Below are 18974 nucleotides of genomic sequence, written 5' to 3'. Positions count from 1 at the left end.
GTAAATAGAACCTTTCAGTCAAGCAGGCACAGATTGTTCTGCCTGCCTGCATCTTGCAGTTGGGGAGTGAGGAAGCTTTTCCTTTGGGAGGACAGAGGCAGTCAGATGGTGGTGAGCATGGGGATTTGCTGAGCTCACCCAGCAGTTTTCAGAAATAACGGAGACTAAGCCCATCAGGGCTTCCATTTCTGAGCCTGGGAAGAAGTGAGAGGTGTGTCTTATCACCTGGTTGTGGAAAAATCTACAGGTCTGTCCCCATGTGGGATTATTACTAGTCTCACGTACTCAGATTGGCATAGCATGTGCTGTCTAACTTCCTGCCTCACTGATCGGGAGCTTCCTTTTAACCTCCCAGGCCATACTTCTAGCTTTTAGATTTCTTGTAAATATCACCTCCTGAGGAGTCACTGGGCCTGAGTTCACCCTGACCTAACTCCTTAAGCATAGCAGATGCTCAAGTCCTTGTAGAAAGGATGAATTAACGAATGAACAAACTTGCCGTGGAACCCTGGGCAAGTCTCAACCTTTGGAAACCCGTTTCCTCACCTGTAACATGCAGATAGTCGTGCGTACATTCACAGAGTTCTTGTGAGGATCAAACAAGACACTATACGCAAGTGTGCTTAGTAAAGTATAAAGCAAGGTATTAACTATAATTATGAAATCCATCATCTAGGCAGATTTCCTTTCAGTTAGATAATGCCCCTCCCCATTGCCATACAATTTATTCAACTCCAAACACTAAACACTTGCAAAGGATATAAACTCACATTATGTATTTTTTAAAACATGGTTGACAAACTATAGATCAGAGATTTTCCCAAGCTTCTCCCTATCAATTAGTGAAGAAGTATGTGTTGGGTACCTACTATGTGTCCCACATTTTACTAGGCATCAGGCGAATGTAAAGAAAACCTAAAGCAGAGCCCCTGTCTTCACAGAGCTTCGGTCTACAAAGGTAGAAAGAGACATATTTTGAAATAACTAGAGTAGAAGTTGGCAAACCATGGTCGGCCTGCCACTTGGTTTTGGATAGCCTGCGTGCTAGGAATGGTTGTTACATTTTTAAATGGTTGAATAAAAATCAAAAGTTAGAATAATATTCTTTGAGACAGGGACTTCCCTGGTGGCGCAGTGGATAAGAATCCGCCTGCCAATGCAGGGGACATGGGTTTCATCCCTGGTCCAGAAAGATCCCACATGCTGTGGAGCAATGAAGCCCGTGCGCCACAACTACTGAGCCTGCGCTCTAGAGCCCGCACCACAACTACTGAGCCCACTTGCCGCAACTAGAGAATGCCCACGCGTGCAGCAACGAAGACCCAACGCAGCCAAAACTAAAATTAAATCTTTAAAAAAAAATTTTTTGAGACAAAAATTATATGAATTTCCAATTTCAGGGCCCATAAATAAAGTTTTATTGGCACAGAGCCATGCCCACTTTTTAATGTATTTTCTATGGCTTCTTCTGCATTTTAAGAACAGCATTGGATAGTGGTGACAGTGGTCTTACAGTTCACAAGGCCTAAAATATTCACTATCTGCCCCTTTAGAGAAAAAAACGTCAACCCCTAAGCTAGAGGACAATAAGCTTAGGTTTGGTCAGCTTGTCAGTTGCTCTATTTTCACACTTTAAAATGTTCTGGGAAGTCATATGCATTAAAGATTCATTAATTTTGGGAATTCCCTGGCGGTCCAGTGGTTAGGACTCTGCACTTCCACTGCTGGGGGCCCGGGTTTGATCCCTGGTCGGGGAACTAAGATCCCACAAGCCGTGTGGCATGGCCAAAAATAAAGAAAAGAATTAGAAAAAAATCATTACTTTGTTCATTTATTCAATAGATATTGAGAGCCTACTATGTGTCAGACCATGTATCCTGGTTAAGACTGGAGGGACTCCAGTATAAAGTATCTCTGCATTAGTATCAAGAGAAAAACACTGTGGCATAACCTCCTAGAAGATTCATCGGGTGATGGAAACTTCTCTGTGCTTCCGGAAGTCTGGAGGGCTAGGCCAATGGGAACTCTGATGGAGTCAGTGAGAGGATTCTAATTCCAGTCATTCAAGACTTCTTTAATAATTGGCGCTGATTTTCTAATGAATGAGAAGGCCTATCGTACTTTCCTTTCACTCTGGGTGATTCCCAATATGCCACATTTATTAAGAGCAGCTTTGAGATAAATATATTTCTCATCGAGACTTTGTGATTAGTTCACAGTTTTATAGGCCCAGGTACTTCTAAAAGTTCAAACAGGGGAAATTGGGAAAGAGAACAGAGGAAAAAGCAAGATAATCCTATGATGGAAGAAAGGAGAATAAGAAAGAGAAATATAATTACCTCCCCTCACCCCATTTCTACTCTTAGATCGCTTCTATGTTCCTCTTTTAAACAAAGGCAGATTTACCTTGACAGCTGACATAATGTAATTTTGCTGTCAGATCTCAAGTAAAAAGCAGAGTATTGCAGTAGGTCGTAACCTCCGAGGCTCCTCTGGGGTATTTTGGCTTCTGTGTTGTAGCTAAAGGCCACCTCCTGGCCCAGGCTGTCTCTCACGCTGAACCGGGCTACAACACAGGGCTCTGGTGACCACAGCAAGAGAGAGACCTAATTAATATTAATCACTCAGATCTCATGTTTAGTTTCTAAACCTCAAGCTGCTCAGAAATTAAAGAACATTTGTATCAGATAGCTTTCCAGTCAATTGATTCTTGGTGCCCAGAACAAGGATCAAGGCAGAAGCCAAGAAGAACACATTCCTCAACCATGGCCTTTGGGCCACGGACATTTGACTTTTCCACCAATATTATTTGTAGCCTATGAAGAGAACATTCAGAGACCAATCCATAGGAAGGCCAGGTCTTCTCAGCTTGTTTCCATGTTGTCCATCCATAGTTGTTATTTTATGTAGTGGTTGAAGGCACCTTTGGCTTGGGGACTGTTGCACAGACCTGATCCTTTGAAAAATTGTGATGATGGTGACATTTTCCTCCAGTGCCTCCAATCTCTTTCTCTTATTGGTGTCCTATCTCCAGTCTTCTTCAGGTACATTTTCCTCACTCGCTTGGCTCCCCGTGAAAACCTGATCTCAGTAAGGGATTGAACTCACCCTGAGTCATAAGTCACCTACTAACAACTTAAAACATATTTGCATTATAACTGGGAACAAGGTCCTAAGGTGAGGGATTTCAGCAGGACAGTGGGAGGATGTCTATGAGTCCTCTGAGATTTATGCTAAATTGTATGCATGTTTTGCTTCATCAGATTATCAAAGCAATCCATGACCTGAAAAAGGTAAAGTGCCGTCTTAAAGTAAAGAATTGAAATGCAAATAGTGAAACTTGAAACTGCAGTTCCATGACTGTCAACCCCATGAGAACAGGGACCACATCTTTCTTGCTCCCCTGTTACCTACTGTATCCCCAGTGCCAAGAACGTAGTAGAGTACATGGTAGTCTCTCAATAATCATTTGTTAAATTCGTTCATTTATCCATCCAAGAGATAGTTACTGTTAAGTGAATGGATGAAGGAGTAAAGGAATCAGCTGGCAGAAGAGCAGAGGTATTCTTTGGACATTAGACCCTACCCATCACTTACATAGTTGGTCCTGTTTCTGTTTGAGTTACCCAAGATAGAGTCTCCATGACAACTACTGATGTTCCTGATGAAGATCCAGGACAGGTGAGTCTGGGATGCAGAGAAGCAGCCCAGGCATCTGCCCTGTTTGGTTGTCCTTTAGCACAGGGAAAGAAAACCCACTTCCCTTCACTTGTCCTCTTCCCGTTTCCACTTGCATCTTTGTCGGGCACCAAAATCATTACCAGGCAGCAGCAGGCAGGCATCCAGGGCTCAGCAGAGACCTGCCAAAGTATAACCCTCACTATTCTGAGGCAGAGTGCTCTCATCCCCAGCAGATGCGGGCTCTCAGACAGCTTGCTGACAAAACCACGAGTGGGTGTTGATGAGAATCAACAGGAATCCATTTCTGTGTTAGACCACCAGGGGGAGGGCCAGGCCCAGGCAGGGCTGGAAGTCTGAAAAGTCAGCCTTTGGCGCCCCCTGCAGCGTTTGCGGAGAGAATGCTCCTCTCTCCTCCCCTGAAGCTGGAGGGTGGATAGTCAGTCCATTTGCTGGTGTGGATATAATTTCAAGTGAGGCTTTCAAGCATCCAAGAGCTGTCTGGGAAGGAACAGAGCTGAGAGGGCCCAAGGCAGGATGTGTAAGTTGAACGAGGAGTTCTTGTCATGCCAATAAGCTTCGTAGCTCTGAACTTTTTACCCTCTGTGGGTGTGATGATTTCAGGTGGGTTGTCTGTTCATTTGGGGAGGCTGGGGGTATTAGGGACAGAACTAAGAAGAAACCAGAAGTTTGAAGTCTGGTGGGCAAAAAAAAAAAAAGGAAAGAAAAGGAGACCTAGTGTGTGTGTGTGTGTGTGTGTGTGTGTGTGTGTGTGTGTGTGTGTGTGTCTGTGTGTCTGTGTTGGGGGCTGGGGGGCAGGAAATCTCAGCTGAGGAAAACAGAATAAGTCACTTAGTCTCCAGAAACAAGGAGAAGTCTCCTTAGAGGATCCCTCTGGTTAGAAGACAGGGGAGAGTTTGTGAGTCAGTGAACCAAGTAGAAGGGTGAAGCTGGGGGGAGTCTGAGGTTGTGTGGAAGGCTTGCACCAGGGCCTGAGGGGTTGGGATGCAGGCAGGAAAGGAGGAGGTATGGTTTCATTATTACTTTGGATCAGACAGACCTGCTGGGGCCCTTATGAAGAGTGTGCCCTTGGGCCAGTCACTTTGACCTCTGTGCCTCAGTTTCCTCACCTATAAAATTGAATTGTTAATAGTACCTACCTCAGGTAGTTGTAAGGATTTAATGAGAAAATATTCATGAAAAGTGCTTTGTATCGTGTCTGGCACATTATAAGTGCTCAATAAATGGTAGTTATTATTTTTTTTAACATCTTTATTGGAGTATAATTGCTTTACAATGGTGTGTTAGTTTCTGCTGTATAACAAAGTGAATCAGCTATATGTATACATATATCCCCATATCCCTTCCCTCTTGCATCTCCCTCCCTCCCACCCTCCCTATCCCACCCCTCTAGGTGGTCACAAAGCACCGAGCTGATCTCCCTGTGCTATGCGGCTGCTTCCCACTAGCTATCGATTTTACATTTGGTAGTGTATATATGTCCATGCCACTCTCTCACTTCAGCCCAGCTCACCCTTCCCCTTCCCCATGCCCTCAAGTCCATTCTCTATGTCTGCATCTTTATTCCTGTCCTGCTTCTAGGTTCTTCAGAACCATTTTTTATAGTAGTTATAATGATATGAGATAGAAGGTGCCTGAGATTTAATAAAGGCTTGTATCTATGCCAGATATTCACTGTATTCTTGTTACTGATTTTTCTAAGCCTTAGGAAACTGAGAAAGACCTCAGCTTGGGACTAGAGGTAGAGGCAAGGGGCTTGTCCAGGTAAGGTCTGGGTAAGGTAAGGCAGTCAACCCGGGGTGCTGTGCTAAGCCAGGTAGACAGCAGCATGAGGGCTCAGCATGGGGATGTGGGAAGCCACAAAAGCAGATCCCATCTTTAAAAATTATTTTTCTAAAGGCAGGCTCTAAACTTCATCATCCAGCTCCTAGAGATGTAACTCTGCTTCATGCTTCTCCTCCTTGCTGGGACATGTTTCCTGTTGGCACAGGAAAGACTTCCTTCCCATCTGAAGATATTTTCATGCGGAATCAAAGAATCGGAGGTAGAAAGGAGCGAGGCCAGCTCCTACACTCTTACTGCCCCCCCATAAACACCAGGCCAATCCTTGCTGGTGTGCAAGCTATTTCCCTGCCAGAAATGAGATCTGAAAGCCAGCCTCACTTTTCTGTCTTTCCAGATTTGACCTCAAGGCTCAGCTCAATGTGTAATTTCTAAATCAAACTCACAACAACGCAATCAGATAGGTACTGCTTGGGGGGTAGCCAGAAAAACAGAAATCACTTTAAGCCTTTCAAACATGGAGATTTAATACAGAGGGTAGTCACAGGTGATGGAAGAGCTGAGAAACCAAGAAGAGGGCAGTGAGGCAACTCAGAGATTAGCAGCAACAGGAAGCCCCTTTTATCCCTGGAGTTGGAGGGACGACTGGAAGACGTGGTGAGTGGTGTTTCCAGAGCTTGTAGACTGGGGCTATCTGGTGGGAGCTCGAGCCAAGATGGGGCTGCCCTGCAGAAGCTGGGGCCAAGGAGGGGTGGGATGCCTGGTGGTAGCTGGAGGTGAGCCACGTAGGAAACACAGCTGCTGCTGGAGTTGCCACAAAAAGTGAGGTTGGCGATGGGGAAGAAATATCCTAGCTTCTCTCTTCTTCATACCTTCTGGTTGGTCAAACCCACACAGAAACAAATGGCAAGGGACTGCGGGGAATGTAGTTCCCTGATACAGAGCAGAGCAGGAAATGAACAGGGAATGGATCTGAGAGTAAGCAGCAGATGAAAAGCCTAATTATCCATCCCCATTTTACAGAGGAGTCAAATGAGGCAGAAAGAGGTTAAGTTGCCCCAAACTACACTAAGTGGCAGTCCAGGTTTCAAATCCAGGCAGTCTGACTACTCCTGAGCCCATGCTGTCTGTAATCACTACTATTATATACTCACGGTAAGAGCACTATTGTTATTTTACTCAAGGCAGACTCTTCCCTCTAGATTTAAAGCTCCCTGAAGGCATCTACTGTGTCTTTACCTTTATATCATTTATAGCACCTAGGTTTTGTGGATTTTTCCGAACCTACCAGAAAATGTAGATTTTTGACTGAAATGGGATTATCAGCAGGTTTTCATAGGTTCCCCATAATCTGGGGTGAGTGGAGGGGACTATGAAAATGTCCTCTGCCATTCTGAATGTTCGTTTTCTTGTTAGTGAAATGTAGCAATTTCTGATCAGATTCCAGACAATGGTTTGGCAACAGGGAAAAGTCTAAGCGGCAATGAGAAAAATCGGTATCTAGATTGCTTGAGGGCATCCCAAAGGGAAGAGACAGTTATTAAAATTTGAAATAGCTTGGCTCCAATGTCATAAAATTTCTACAACTTGAATTGAGCAGCTCCTTCACTTGGGAAGAGGATATACTATCCCTTAGATGACTTAGCCGGCAGTGTTTATGTTTTATTCTGTTTTATTAAGCAACAGGTCTTGGGTACTAAGAGTACTCAGTTATGTTGGAAGAAGTGTCAGTGATTCCTATCTAAATGAAATCTACAGGCACAGGAACTGGTAGGACAAGGTGATCGGACAGTTCAGAATGGTGGTATAACTGGGGCAGGAAAGAAGATGCGTTAGAGACCTTGTAGTGAAAGTGCATTTCCAGTGCATCTTGGCCTCAAGGTAAGTGTCAATGTGATAGGATAGTGGTTCTGTGCATGGGCCTTGGTGTTAGACTACCTCAGTTCAAATCTAGGCTCTACCACTCTCCAGCATATGGCTTTACCAGTATACTGGGGAACCATACATATTGTAATACAGTCCACTACTCTGGTTTTTCTCCTACCTCTCTGGTTGTTCTTTCTCAGTTTCTTTGCATGATCAATTCTGTCTTTCCAACCTCTAAACATTGGAGTACCCTGGGCCTCATTTTTGGATGTCTTTTCTATGCACAGTCACTCCTGTTGTGATCTCTCCAAGTCCCATGGTTTTAAATACTGTGCACATACTGCGACTCCCAAATCTCTGTCTCCAGCCTCTCTGCTGGACCTGTAAACCACTGCCTACCCAACATCTCCACTCAGATGTCTAATAGGCATTTCTCACTCTACATGTCTAAAACCCAACTCTGGATCTCTGCCCCCTCCCAAGCCTGTTCCTTTCCCACTCTTCCCCAACTCAGTAAGGGATGAATCCACCCTTGCAGTTACTCAAGGCCCCAAATCATGGTGCCATCCTTGACTCCTCTCTTTTGTTCACACCCCACATCTCCATCAGCAAACTGGATCTAGTTTTGAAATACATCTAGAACCTGACCATTTCTCATTGTGTCCTTCATGACCACCCTTGTCTAAGCCACCAACAGGTCTTGTCTGGGTCAATGTAATGGTCTCATAATTTGTCTCTGTCCCAGTACCATTCCATCTTTTTTCAATCAGCCACAACAATCTTATTAAAATGCCAGTTAGATCATGTACCTCCTCTGCTTAAAACCCACAGCTCCCCATTTCACTCAGAGAAGAAGCCAAAGTCTTCACAAAGGTCTATCCGGCCCTACATGATCTGTCCCTCACCCCCATTACCTCTCTGACCTCATCTCTTACTTCTCTCCCCTTTGCGTACTCCACTTCAGTCACACTGGCCTTCCCAAGACTGAAATCAAGGTGTCAGCATAACTCAGCTGTTATCTAGAGACTCCGGAGAAGAATCTGTTTCAAGTTCATTTATGTTGTTGGCAGAATTCATTTCCTTGTGGTAGTAGGACTGAGGTCCCCACTTCCATGCAGGCTGTCAGCTGGGGGCCATTCCCAACTCCTAGAGGCTGCCCATATTTTTTTTACCACATGACTCCATCTTCAAGCCAGCAATGACACATCAAATCCTCCATGTGCTTCAAATCTCTGACATTCTCTTCTGCTACCAGCTGGAGAAAACTCCGCTTTTAAAAGACTTGTGTGATCAGATTAGGCCCACCTGGATAATTTCCCTGAGTAGTAACCTTAATTATATCTGCAAAACCCCTTTTGCCGTGTAATGCAACGTAATCACAAGTGTGCTATCTCATCATATTCACAGTCCTAATGATTAGGGCGGGAAATCTTGGGGGAGCATTTTAGCACTGTACCCGCCACAGTAATAGTCAGACTGAGAAACTGACCAATCAGAATGTACGCCAACAATAGCACTGGAGCAGGGGCGTGGATAATACCTGCTGCTCCAGGTGTTACACTTTACTTGCTGGATTGTGAGGTGACCTGGAGGTGTCCCAGAGGCAACAGCTGGAGTGGCAGCTATTTACCAACTGGTATGAATATATTTTTTATTTATTTATTTTTTTGCGGTACGCGGGCCTCTCACTGTCGTGGCCTCTCCCGTTGCGGAGCACAGGCTCCGGACGCGCAGGCTCAGCGGCCATGGCTCACGGGCCCAGCCGCTCCGCGGCATGTGGGATCTTCCCGGACCGGGGCACGAACCCGTGTCCCCTGCATCGGCAGGCGGACTCTCAACCACTGCGCCACCAGGGGAGCCCCAAGTATGAAAATATTTTAACCACCAGGGACTGTAATAGTGCATAGCAGTTGTTTATCTAGTTACAAATCATGGTGTAGCGTGTGAAGTGCTGCCTTCTTCTCTGAGCTTTGAGAGTCTGAGGTTGGTCCTGGATGACTAGGGGAAGGCGGGGAGACCACCTGCCCTCCTTGGCACTTCCATGGTGTGCAGTGGCCCCTTCCAGCCTTGCCTGCTGTTTTTGCGGCGCCAGGTATTTTTCTGAAGAATGTCTTCATTTGCATGGTTGTCTTACGCAGTGGGAGAGTCCATCCATCATCTGAGCCTCCAAATGCCGCCACCTCAAGGGAGACAACCAGTCCTACATATGTGGCCTCTCCCCAAGCCATCCAGCAGATGCGGCTTAGTGAGGCAAGCGCCGTTTACTTGCTCTCAGCATTAGCGTGAACACTTCACAGCAGCCAAAGAAACCGAGGGTTCTTATTAACTTGCTTAGTGAAGCTTGACCACAGATCATCATGACCCTCATGTTTTCTGAGGACCGATCTCAGGCAACAGAGATGCCCTTTGTGGGTGAGTTGGGGTAGGAAGAGGGCCTGAGTTAAATGACTTTTCTGGGACTGGTCTGTTTCTCCCACCTAATATTTATATATGGGTGAATTTGATTAAAATGGTATCAAGGGCAGCTTCACGTGATGGAACTGGGAGCATACACATCAGGAACGACAGAGACAAGGTGGATGTGTTGAAAGAAGTGTCACAGAGGGAAATAAGCAGCTTGAGGGAGATGTAAAGGGTAAAGGGAGGAGAGTAAATCACTGCTAATTGCAAACAACACTAATAATAATATACAATATGGCCAGCTTCACCTGCTGATGTTGGCGGGGACCACAGAGCACAGGTGAACAGATTCACAGTGAAGCCTGTCAGTAACTGAGTCTCTGCTTAGACTGAGTCAGCCTGTGGTACCTTTTGAAGTAGGAGAGATTTTTGTCTTCAGTGGCTTCCCTTCCTGTAACCTTTCCCTCATACCTGGGCCTTTCTAAAAACTGCATTAATACTGAAGTGGAGATGTTGCAAGTGGAATCAAATCTACTTGCTGGTCTTTGCCATGTAAGCAGAACCAGATATTTTTGGAATCAGGTTGCCCAATATCAGGATCCCACTGGATCCGATTCCAAATGGTAAAGACACATTAACAGAGGATCCCAAAGCAGCGGGTAGTATTCAGGATGGTTGGTCATGACTCTAGATGTGTGATGTGCTATAGACCCTATTAAGGTCATGTCTCTGCAAACCCCACCCCCTAGCTCTCTCTCAAGCTGAGGTGTTTTCTTCAGGTGCAACAGTAGGTAGCATGCAAACACAACTTATTAACAGCAAGTGAGAGAGCTGGAGTTGAAGATTTCTACCCTTCCTAGCAAAATGTCACTGAGCTCAGTAGGAGACGCTACAGCCCTATCTCCCTTTTCCTCTGCCATTAGGAACAGTCAGCTGCAAGACAACCAGGGAGAAAATGGCAAATGCCTCAGCATGAATATTGCCATCTTCGGTAGGAGTAGGGCGTTTGGCTGGTAGGCATAGTGGTGGAAATATAAGCCCCTGAAATTCTATGCCTTTCCCCCTTATAAAGACAGGCTAGGAGTGAGCATAGAGTGTTTCAGAGTTGTTGGCCTAGTTGGGTTTGAAGGAGAGAGAGAGAGAAAGAAATTGAACTATATTCCATTTCAAAAGCAACAGATAGATAGAATTTCAACCTAGAAGGGACCTTGAGAGCCTATCCTATTCATCTGTAGACACTCAGACTCATAGGATATCAGAGCTGGCAAGGATATTAAAGACCATCGAGTCAGACACACAAATGACCAACAGGTACATGTAAATCAAAATTACAATGAGATATCACCTCATACCTGTTAGAATGCCTATTATAAAAACGATAAAAGATAAGTTGTGGTGAGGGTATGGAGAAAAGGGAACCCTGGTGCACTGTTGGTGGGAATGAAAACTGGTGCAGCCACTATGGAAAACAGCATGGAGGTTCCTTAAAAAATTAAAAGTAGAGCTGCCATATGGCCCAGAAATTGCACGTCTGGGTATTTATCTGAAGGAAATGAAATCACTGTCTTGAACAGATATCTGCACCACCATATTCAGTGCAGTATTATTCACAATAGACAAGACATGCAAACAACCTAAGTATCCATCGATGGATGGATAAAGAAAGTATGGGTAAGGAAAATATGGTATATATATACACGTACACAACTAAAGATACAAATTCACTGATACTCAAGTAAGCAGGACCTCAGATAGCCAGAACTTCTTTGCTAATACTCCATTTCTAGAAATGATAGTTAGATCATAAGAAAATAAGCTAAGTTTAGATGTTCATTTTGACATCAAAAACCAGGACAGAGCTTGGACTGATCCCATATCCTATACCTTCGCCATTTCTAGTTTAGAGTAATAAACGCTACTGATCTAAACGATAACATGGTGGTCAAAGATTCAGCGATAGACTCTACTTAAGAGCATGCCACAGTGGACTGCAGTTACTCATACATGGTTGATAAAAAAAAAAAAAGCCACTCTCTGAGAAGGTTGTCCTTGGCAATGGACTGCTCAGTTTTGGGAGGGAGATGTCTGCAGTGAAGATGGAGATAAAGCCCTCCCACCTAGAGAACTGGATCAGCTCAATCAACCCTGGAGATTAGTGAGGGGATATGTTGTAGCCAAACTGCTCATACCTCCTGAGCTCTTCTTACTAAGGCAAGAAAATGGATTCAGAGATTTAAACATAATTTTAACAGGGAACCAAAAAGTCTTATTAACTAGAACATCTTCTAGACTACTGCGATCCAATGGACTGAGTCCAAACTGAGTTACCTTGGAAAGATAATTCAATCTAATAGCTAGAAAAGCTAATGTAAAATAACTAAGGCAGACAGACTATATCATTGGGTTTCCAATGGGCTCCAGGCCACTGTCACCACTCCTGAAACCAAGGTAACCGCCCTTATAGAGCAAAGCTACTCACGGCAATAAGCTGGTAGGAGTTGTTCATCATGGCGATCAGCATGTTCAGCAGCACTACCAGGGAGATGACATTGTACGTCCCAAACATGGTCGCTCCCACAAACTCTGTGAACTCGTGTCTGGCTTTTACATTGGTAACATAGAGATTCAAAAGGCCGAATACAGACCAGAAGAGTGACTGAAGGGTTTCAAAGAGCCTAAAAGAGATCAAAGAATAGGTTAGTTAATTCTCTAGGAGGAGCAAGAAAAGAGCAAAAACATGAGGTGATTTGCTTAATTAATAAGGAGGCTGCCTGATTTGCATCCCAACAGGTAGACTCATGATCTCACGTATTTTGGTCTCTTCCCCAACACGAACCAGCCAGGTCAGTTTGTTTGTTCCCACTTCTATGTCTTATGCTTTGCCTTTCCACCTGGAATACCATCTTCCTCTTCTCAATCTATGCAGAGCCTATAATTTTCCAAGATTTATTTCAAGGGCTACTTCCTACACCAAACTTTCTCCTTCATCTTCAGACCATGTGTTTTACCACCTTTCTAATTACATAGAGGCAGTAAGTGCAGTGGCTAAGAATATGGTGCTTGGATTAGATTGCCCTAGGTTAAAAACTCAGCTCTGACACTTGCCAGCTGAGTGAACATGAGCAACTTAAACCATTTCTGATACTTCTTTTGTGGTTCCCACAGGGCCCAGAATGGAGCTAAGCTCAGTGGAGGAGCTTAAGGATTCTTGAATGAACATTTATATGAATTATTTTTAATGATATATTAACTAACAATTATTGAGGACTTACTATATAAGCATACTAGGCACTTTACATACATTAACATTATGATCCTTATAAAAACTTTATTGTTACTGCTGTGGAAACAGAGGTTCAGAGATTGAATAACTTGCCCAAGGTCACCCATTTATTTGATTTATATGTGCTGAGCCGGAATTCAAATCCAGGTTCTTCTGACCTCCCCAAACCACTGCATTATTCTACATTAGGTGGCTTCACAAATTATGGTTTCCTCTCAGAGTCTCCACATCCAAATATGTAACTTTTGCAATGATATGTTTTGGGGGTCCAGGGTTTCTTTTGCATCATATTCAGAAATCTGTGCATACAGCAATACAGTGCAGCCAGCTCCTGGGTGGCACAAACGAACCTTTTCCCAAGCACACGGAAGAGGCATAGAAGTTAAGAAATGCTACTTTAAGAATAGATGTAGGGGGCTTCCCTGGTGGCGCAGTGGTTGGGAGTCCGCCTGCCGATGCAGGGGACGCGGGTTCATACCCCGGTCCGGGAAGATCCCGCGTGCCGCGGAGCGGCTGGGCCCGTGAGCCATGGCCGCTGGGCCTGTGCGTCCGGAGCCTGTGCTGCGCAACGGGAGAGGCCACAAAAGTGAGAGGCCCGTGTACCAAAAAAAAAAAAAAAAAGAATAGATGTAACTTTTCAATTGCTCGAAATGTGTTGTTTTTATAGCCCAATATAGTTTGAGAGGCTGAGGGATTGGTTCTTGGGTTCATTTCAGGGGTATGTATGGACAGTGTTTTAAAGATTTCCTCTGTGTGGGAGTGGTCTTACCCCTGATCTCTGCATGGCTGTCTCCTTATCATCATTAAGGTCTCAGTTCAAATGTCACTCCCTCAGACAGGGTCCCCAGGGTCACTCTACCTAAAGTGGCTTCACTGGTTATTCTCTATCCTGTTGTCTTGTTTCAGTTTTTTGGTAGCACTTAAAACTCTAAAATTATATTATTTAGTAAATTTTTGTTTAAATGTTGATTTTCTGTTCATCCCCACTAGAATGTAAGCTCTATGAGGAAAGAGACAGACATACAGCTACTATGTACCTGGCACGTAATAGGCACTCAATAATATTCGTTGAATAAATGAATGAAGACATATTACTATTACAGCTATCACTGGATTAAGGTCTAGAAGATTCCAAACCCATTGACAATTGTACATTCAGTAGGCTGCACAGTGAGTGTTAGTTCATTTTGATGAAGGTTGTGCTCTGCAGTGGCCTAATTCTCAGGGGGCCTCCTTCAGGGCTGCCTGGGCAACGTGCACATGGCCCTTTTCAACCTGTTAAATGGCTCTTCTCTAATCATTGTGGATAGCTTCCACTGTCTTTTCAGTATCACATTACTTGAGAGCTAGCCAAGAAGGAAGAAATCTGTTTTTTGTTTGATGAAAGTAAGCGCCAGATGGTGAAACATTTGAGAATCAACAGTAAGATGAGAGTCTGGACTTCAAGGGCCAGGGAACAAGAACCAGAATATGGCAAGTCAGACCTATCACAGGATCTGAATTTCCAGGAGATTCTACAAGTCAGGGCCAGGCAATACAATGCATCCCAGATACAGGCAGAGTTTCAAAAATGGGGCAGATATAGGCTTCAAGAGTCTGGTTCTGTTAGGAAGGCCTATCTAGGACCTGGCCGTGTCCGTTTGATGTCAGGGCAGGCAGGAGGCCGGCAACGGCACAAGAAGCTAGCCCAGCAGCTGGATAAACAAAAGCCAGGGAATATGTCGTTCAGAAAAACAGAAAGCAGATGCAGCAAGTAGGAATGACACTGAAGAACCAGAGTCGCTGGAAGTTGAGTGGCCCTGAATATAGAAAGCATTCATTAGGTGTTTCTTGACTGCATGACAGACAACAAGGCCACAAGCCAGGGCAAGTATGTCATCAATATGTTGGCAGGGTCTTACTTCATCAGTTGCTTCTCCAGAATGGATGAAGTTACATTCCTTCACCCCCAGCACCGTAACAATGAAGATTGCAGTGGTTAACGCTTGAGTGTAGAGTTTAATGCTAGCCATTCCAATGACTGATACAAAGATTCCTAAAAGTGAAAGTCCGGGCATTTAAAATCTGCCCTAAACTGTGGTGATATTCTAGTTAGGGAGACCCTACAGGTATAACTGTACAAGAGATAAGAAAAGGGGTAAAGATTGTTCCTCAGTTTTGGCGGTTGATAGTGAGAATGCCCTTGACATGAGGCACAAAATGTCACAACATAGTCTGGCCATTAGGAGAATCTGGTTTATTGAAAGGCATGACCGGATAAAATGAGTGATTGACATTTGGGGTAGATAAGCACATCTGATGAAACATCTATAGGAAGCTCTGTCTTCTAGGCTTCTAGACTCAGTTGAATTCACAGGGAAAGGGCCATTACCTAGGGGTACTTGGTGGTCGGGTCCATAATACAATTATCACAGGGATAGAAAGACTTGTTGACCTAAATGCAGACCCTAATGCCAAAGGAATATTATTTTGATTTTAAAGGAGATGACCTGAGAGAAAACAATCAGTCCATTTTTATTTAGCAGAGAGTCAGCAAACATGGAACTTGCTAGCTCAACAAGGGGTACAAAGTGAAGATACAAAGATTCAAGAAGACTTGATATTAACTGTTGGGAAGACAAATCCATACCATCTGGTTAAGGGGGATTTGTGCATGTTGGGAGCCATCCATAAATAGATCACAAAGCTAAGAGCTGCTCAGTAGAATAGAGATGGGAACTGTAGTTCTCATGTCCCTTGCAGAAAGTCTTGTCTTTGAGATGAGGACTTAATCTTTCAAAAGGTAGCAGGAGGGACTTCCCTGGTGGTGCAGTGGTTAAGAATCCGCCTGCCAATGCAGGGGACACGGGTTCGAGCCCTGGTCCGGGAAGATCCCACAAGCCGCAAAGCAAATAAGCCCATGCGCCACAACTACTGAGCCTGCGCTCTAGAGCCCACGAGCCACAACTACTGAAGCCAGCATGCCTAGAGCCCGTGCTCTGCAACAAGAGAAGCCACTGCAATGAGAAGCCCGCGCACCACAACGAAGAGTAGACCCCGCTCACCGCAACTAGAGAAAGCCAGCACGCAGCAATGAAGACCCAATGCAGCCAAAACTAAAATAAACAAATAAATATTAAAAAAAAAAAAGAAAAAAAGGTAGCAGGAGTATGGAGAAGATTTACCCCTCTGGACTTCATTCTGACCAGTGAAGAACTGGAGGATGTACCAGAAGAGAAAGGCTCCTTGGGAGAAAGCAGTGCTATCATCCTTTCACAAGTTGTGCTGATAACACACATGGAGCAAAGGCATGGTCATCTCTTTGGTTATCCCTACCCATTTTGCAGTTCCCCAGACCTGCAATTTCTCATTTCATCCTGCCTTTGACAAGCTTCTAACTCTGGTTGGAGTGCTCCCACCCTACTCCCAACCTCTAGTCTCTACTTCTGTCCTGTCTCCTTCTCTGCCCAACTCTTGTTTGACCTGCCAGGCTCAGCTGAAGCCCCACCTCCTCTAGAAGTTTCCCCTGACTCCTTTCCTACAAGGTGGGGTTAGATGATCCTCTTTTATTCTCCCATGGCAGCCCAGCCTTAGTCCATAAAGGCACATGTCATGCTGTAGAGGCAAGAGAGGCGAGTGGCTAAGAGCAAACTTTAGACACCTTTACTTATTAACCATATGACTTTGGGAAAGTGGCACAGCCTCTTTAAACTTCAAGTTCCTCATCTCTAAAATGGTCATTCGTAGGATAAATACTAACTGTTATCATTTATTGTGCTCTTACTATGTGCCAGGCACACATTGTAATATTTGATTCTCAAAATAACCCTATGAAGTAGCTACTATTCTTTTTTTTTTTTCAGATGAGAAACTGAGGCACAGAGTGGTCACACAGGCAGAAAATGGCAGAGGTAGGATTTATACCCAGCTCTTCTGACTCTGGAGTCCAAACACTTAACCACCTTTTTTTTTTTTTTAATCACATAAAGTACTGCATGTAACACACTCGGCACAGTGCTTGGCATATAGTAAGCATTAAAAATGTGGCTATTCTAATTGTTCACTTGTGTTCTCCATTAGACTATGAACTTCTTGAGGATAAGGATGCCATTTACTCAGTATCCTCATTGCCTGGCACATAGGAGTTGCTGAGTAAATGTTGAATAAATCTATAAAAGATTATAGAAGCACATAAGTAAGGAAAGTATGAATGAGTGGCACCCTTCCCGTGATAACAACAGCAGGAAGGCTATGAGCTGAAATTAGGAGAAAAAGCTGAGATACTCAATAAGGACCTTTAAAACCTGGTCAGAACAAAAAGAAGAGCCTTTGATGGGGACTGAGTTTGTATCCATATAAATAAGATGGGAAAATATGGGCTGAATGTTGGGTAGAGAAATCACCATTGGTTAAGTAGGAATAGCCACAAATGAATGGTGATGGTTTACAAGGAGGTCCCAAGTGATCTGCTAGGTCATGGCTCTGTCCTCTTCAGCTTTACGTATATTCACGATTATTGCAACTTTACACAACTAATTTTGCATACCTTTACAAAATCAGTCTCACACTTGCACCCTGGATACAAGCACAGACTGGAACTTGTATGCCTGGATTGAAATCCTGACTCTGTCACTATCACCTTTGTGACTGGGAGCAGTCTGCTTAACTGCTTTGTACCCTAATTTCTCAATCTGTAAAATGGGCAATAATAATAGTGCCTACCTCAGAGCATGATTGTGAGAATTAAATGAGTTAATTCATGTCAGGCTTATTTTTTTAATAGTGCCTGGACCTAGCACTCAGCAAATATGCTATTTTTATGACTTTTATTAACCTCCCACCTAAATCCAACCTTGTTGTTTCACGTTTCTTTATTGCCTTTGTAGATGGTCACTCATTTGCGTATCTAGTTGCAGTTATGTTAGTTGCAATCATAGTGTGTACAATTTTTGTGTTTTGAACCCATTATTGACCGGGGCATTTTTGCAGAAACTAACACCTGGGGTCGTAATACATCTCCGGTCAAAAATGTGTTAAAAATCACACATTTCATAAATGTAATTTTAATAGCCACCCAATATTCCACCCAGCGAATACCAAGCCTGAATGACAGTTTTATCAATGCTTTGGATGAGAATAGGTGGCAAGCTTTTTAGATCTTCAGACGATACAAGACTGGGAGAGATAGCTGATAGAGTGGACGACAGAATCAAGATTCAGCAAGATTTCAACAGCTTGGAGCAAGGGGCTGGAACTAACACGATGAAGTTTAGTAGGGATCAATGTAGACCTTTGTTCTCTGGCCAAGTGCCCACGTACAGGATGAGGGAGGTAGAAGAAAGGCCAAGGGTTTTCTCTGACAGCAAGTGGATCAGTAGAGTGACAGAGCTGGCTAGATACTTTAGCCATGTGAGGGGGCAGAAGCAGAAGTGAATCTTCTAGAACTAAAGATAGGATTGCTACTAGAATTCATCCTTTCATTCAGTTGTTCAATGGGCATGTTGAACCCCTTTATGTCTATGGTAGGAGCAAGGCCTCTAAAATGGGGGTCTCAGTCTGGTGGGTAAGAGACAACAAATGACTAAAATATGTTATCTATTACATTATTATTATTACTAGTACCTCTATTATTATACGTTATCTATTATAATGGAGATGGACTTAGAATGCCATGGGAGACACACAAGGAGACTGTATCTGAGAGTGGGGTCGGAGTGGGTAAGAAAAGCCTTAAAACAGCAGGTGAGGCTTTGGCAGATGCTTGAAGGATGCATGAGAGTGGTCCAGGCTGGCCAGGTGGGGTTGGGCATTCCAGGAAGAGGGAGTGGCGTGTCGTATACAAGGGCCTGTAGGGCCGAGATGCTCTCCTGAAGTTGGGAAGAGCAAGACATTGACTATGGAGGAGAGGAGTGACAGGCGTGAGAGGCGGGCTCCAGATTCCCAGGCCCTGTGAGCTATAGGAAAG

General features: G+C 44.2%; 1 protein-coding gene across 1 annotated transcript in view; it reads right to left on the bottom strand.

Moving 5' to 3' along the window:
- Positions 1 to 18974, bottom strand: part of TRPC5 (transient receptor potential cation channel subfamily C member 5) — a 155720-nt gene that overhangs the window by 28430 nt on the left and 108316 nt on the right. The window contains exon 7 of the mRNA XM_067723055.1: positions 12227 to 12422. Within this exon, the coding sequence (XP_067579156.1) occupies positions 12227 to 12422 (196 nt within the window). The remainder of the gene's footprint in view (positions 1 to 12226; positions 12423 to 18974) is intronic.

The sequence above is a fragment of the Pseudorca crassidens genome, chromosome X, assembly GCF_039906515.1.
Source record: "Pseudorca crassidens isolate mPseCra1 chromosome X, mPseCra1.hap1, whole genome shotgun sequence".
NCBI classification, from domain to species: Eukaryota; Metazoa; Chordata; class Mammalia; order Artiodactyla; family Delphinidae; genus Pseudorca; species Pseudorca crassidens.
Note: the sequence above shows the minus strand (reverse complement) of the source record. Positions and strands in the feature narration are given on the sequence as shown.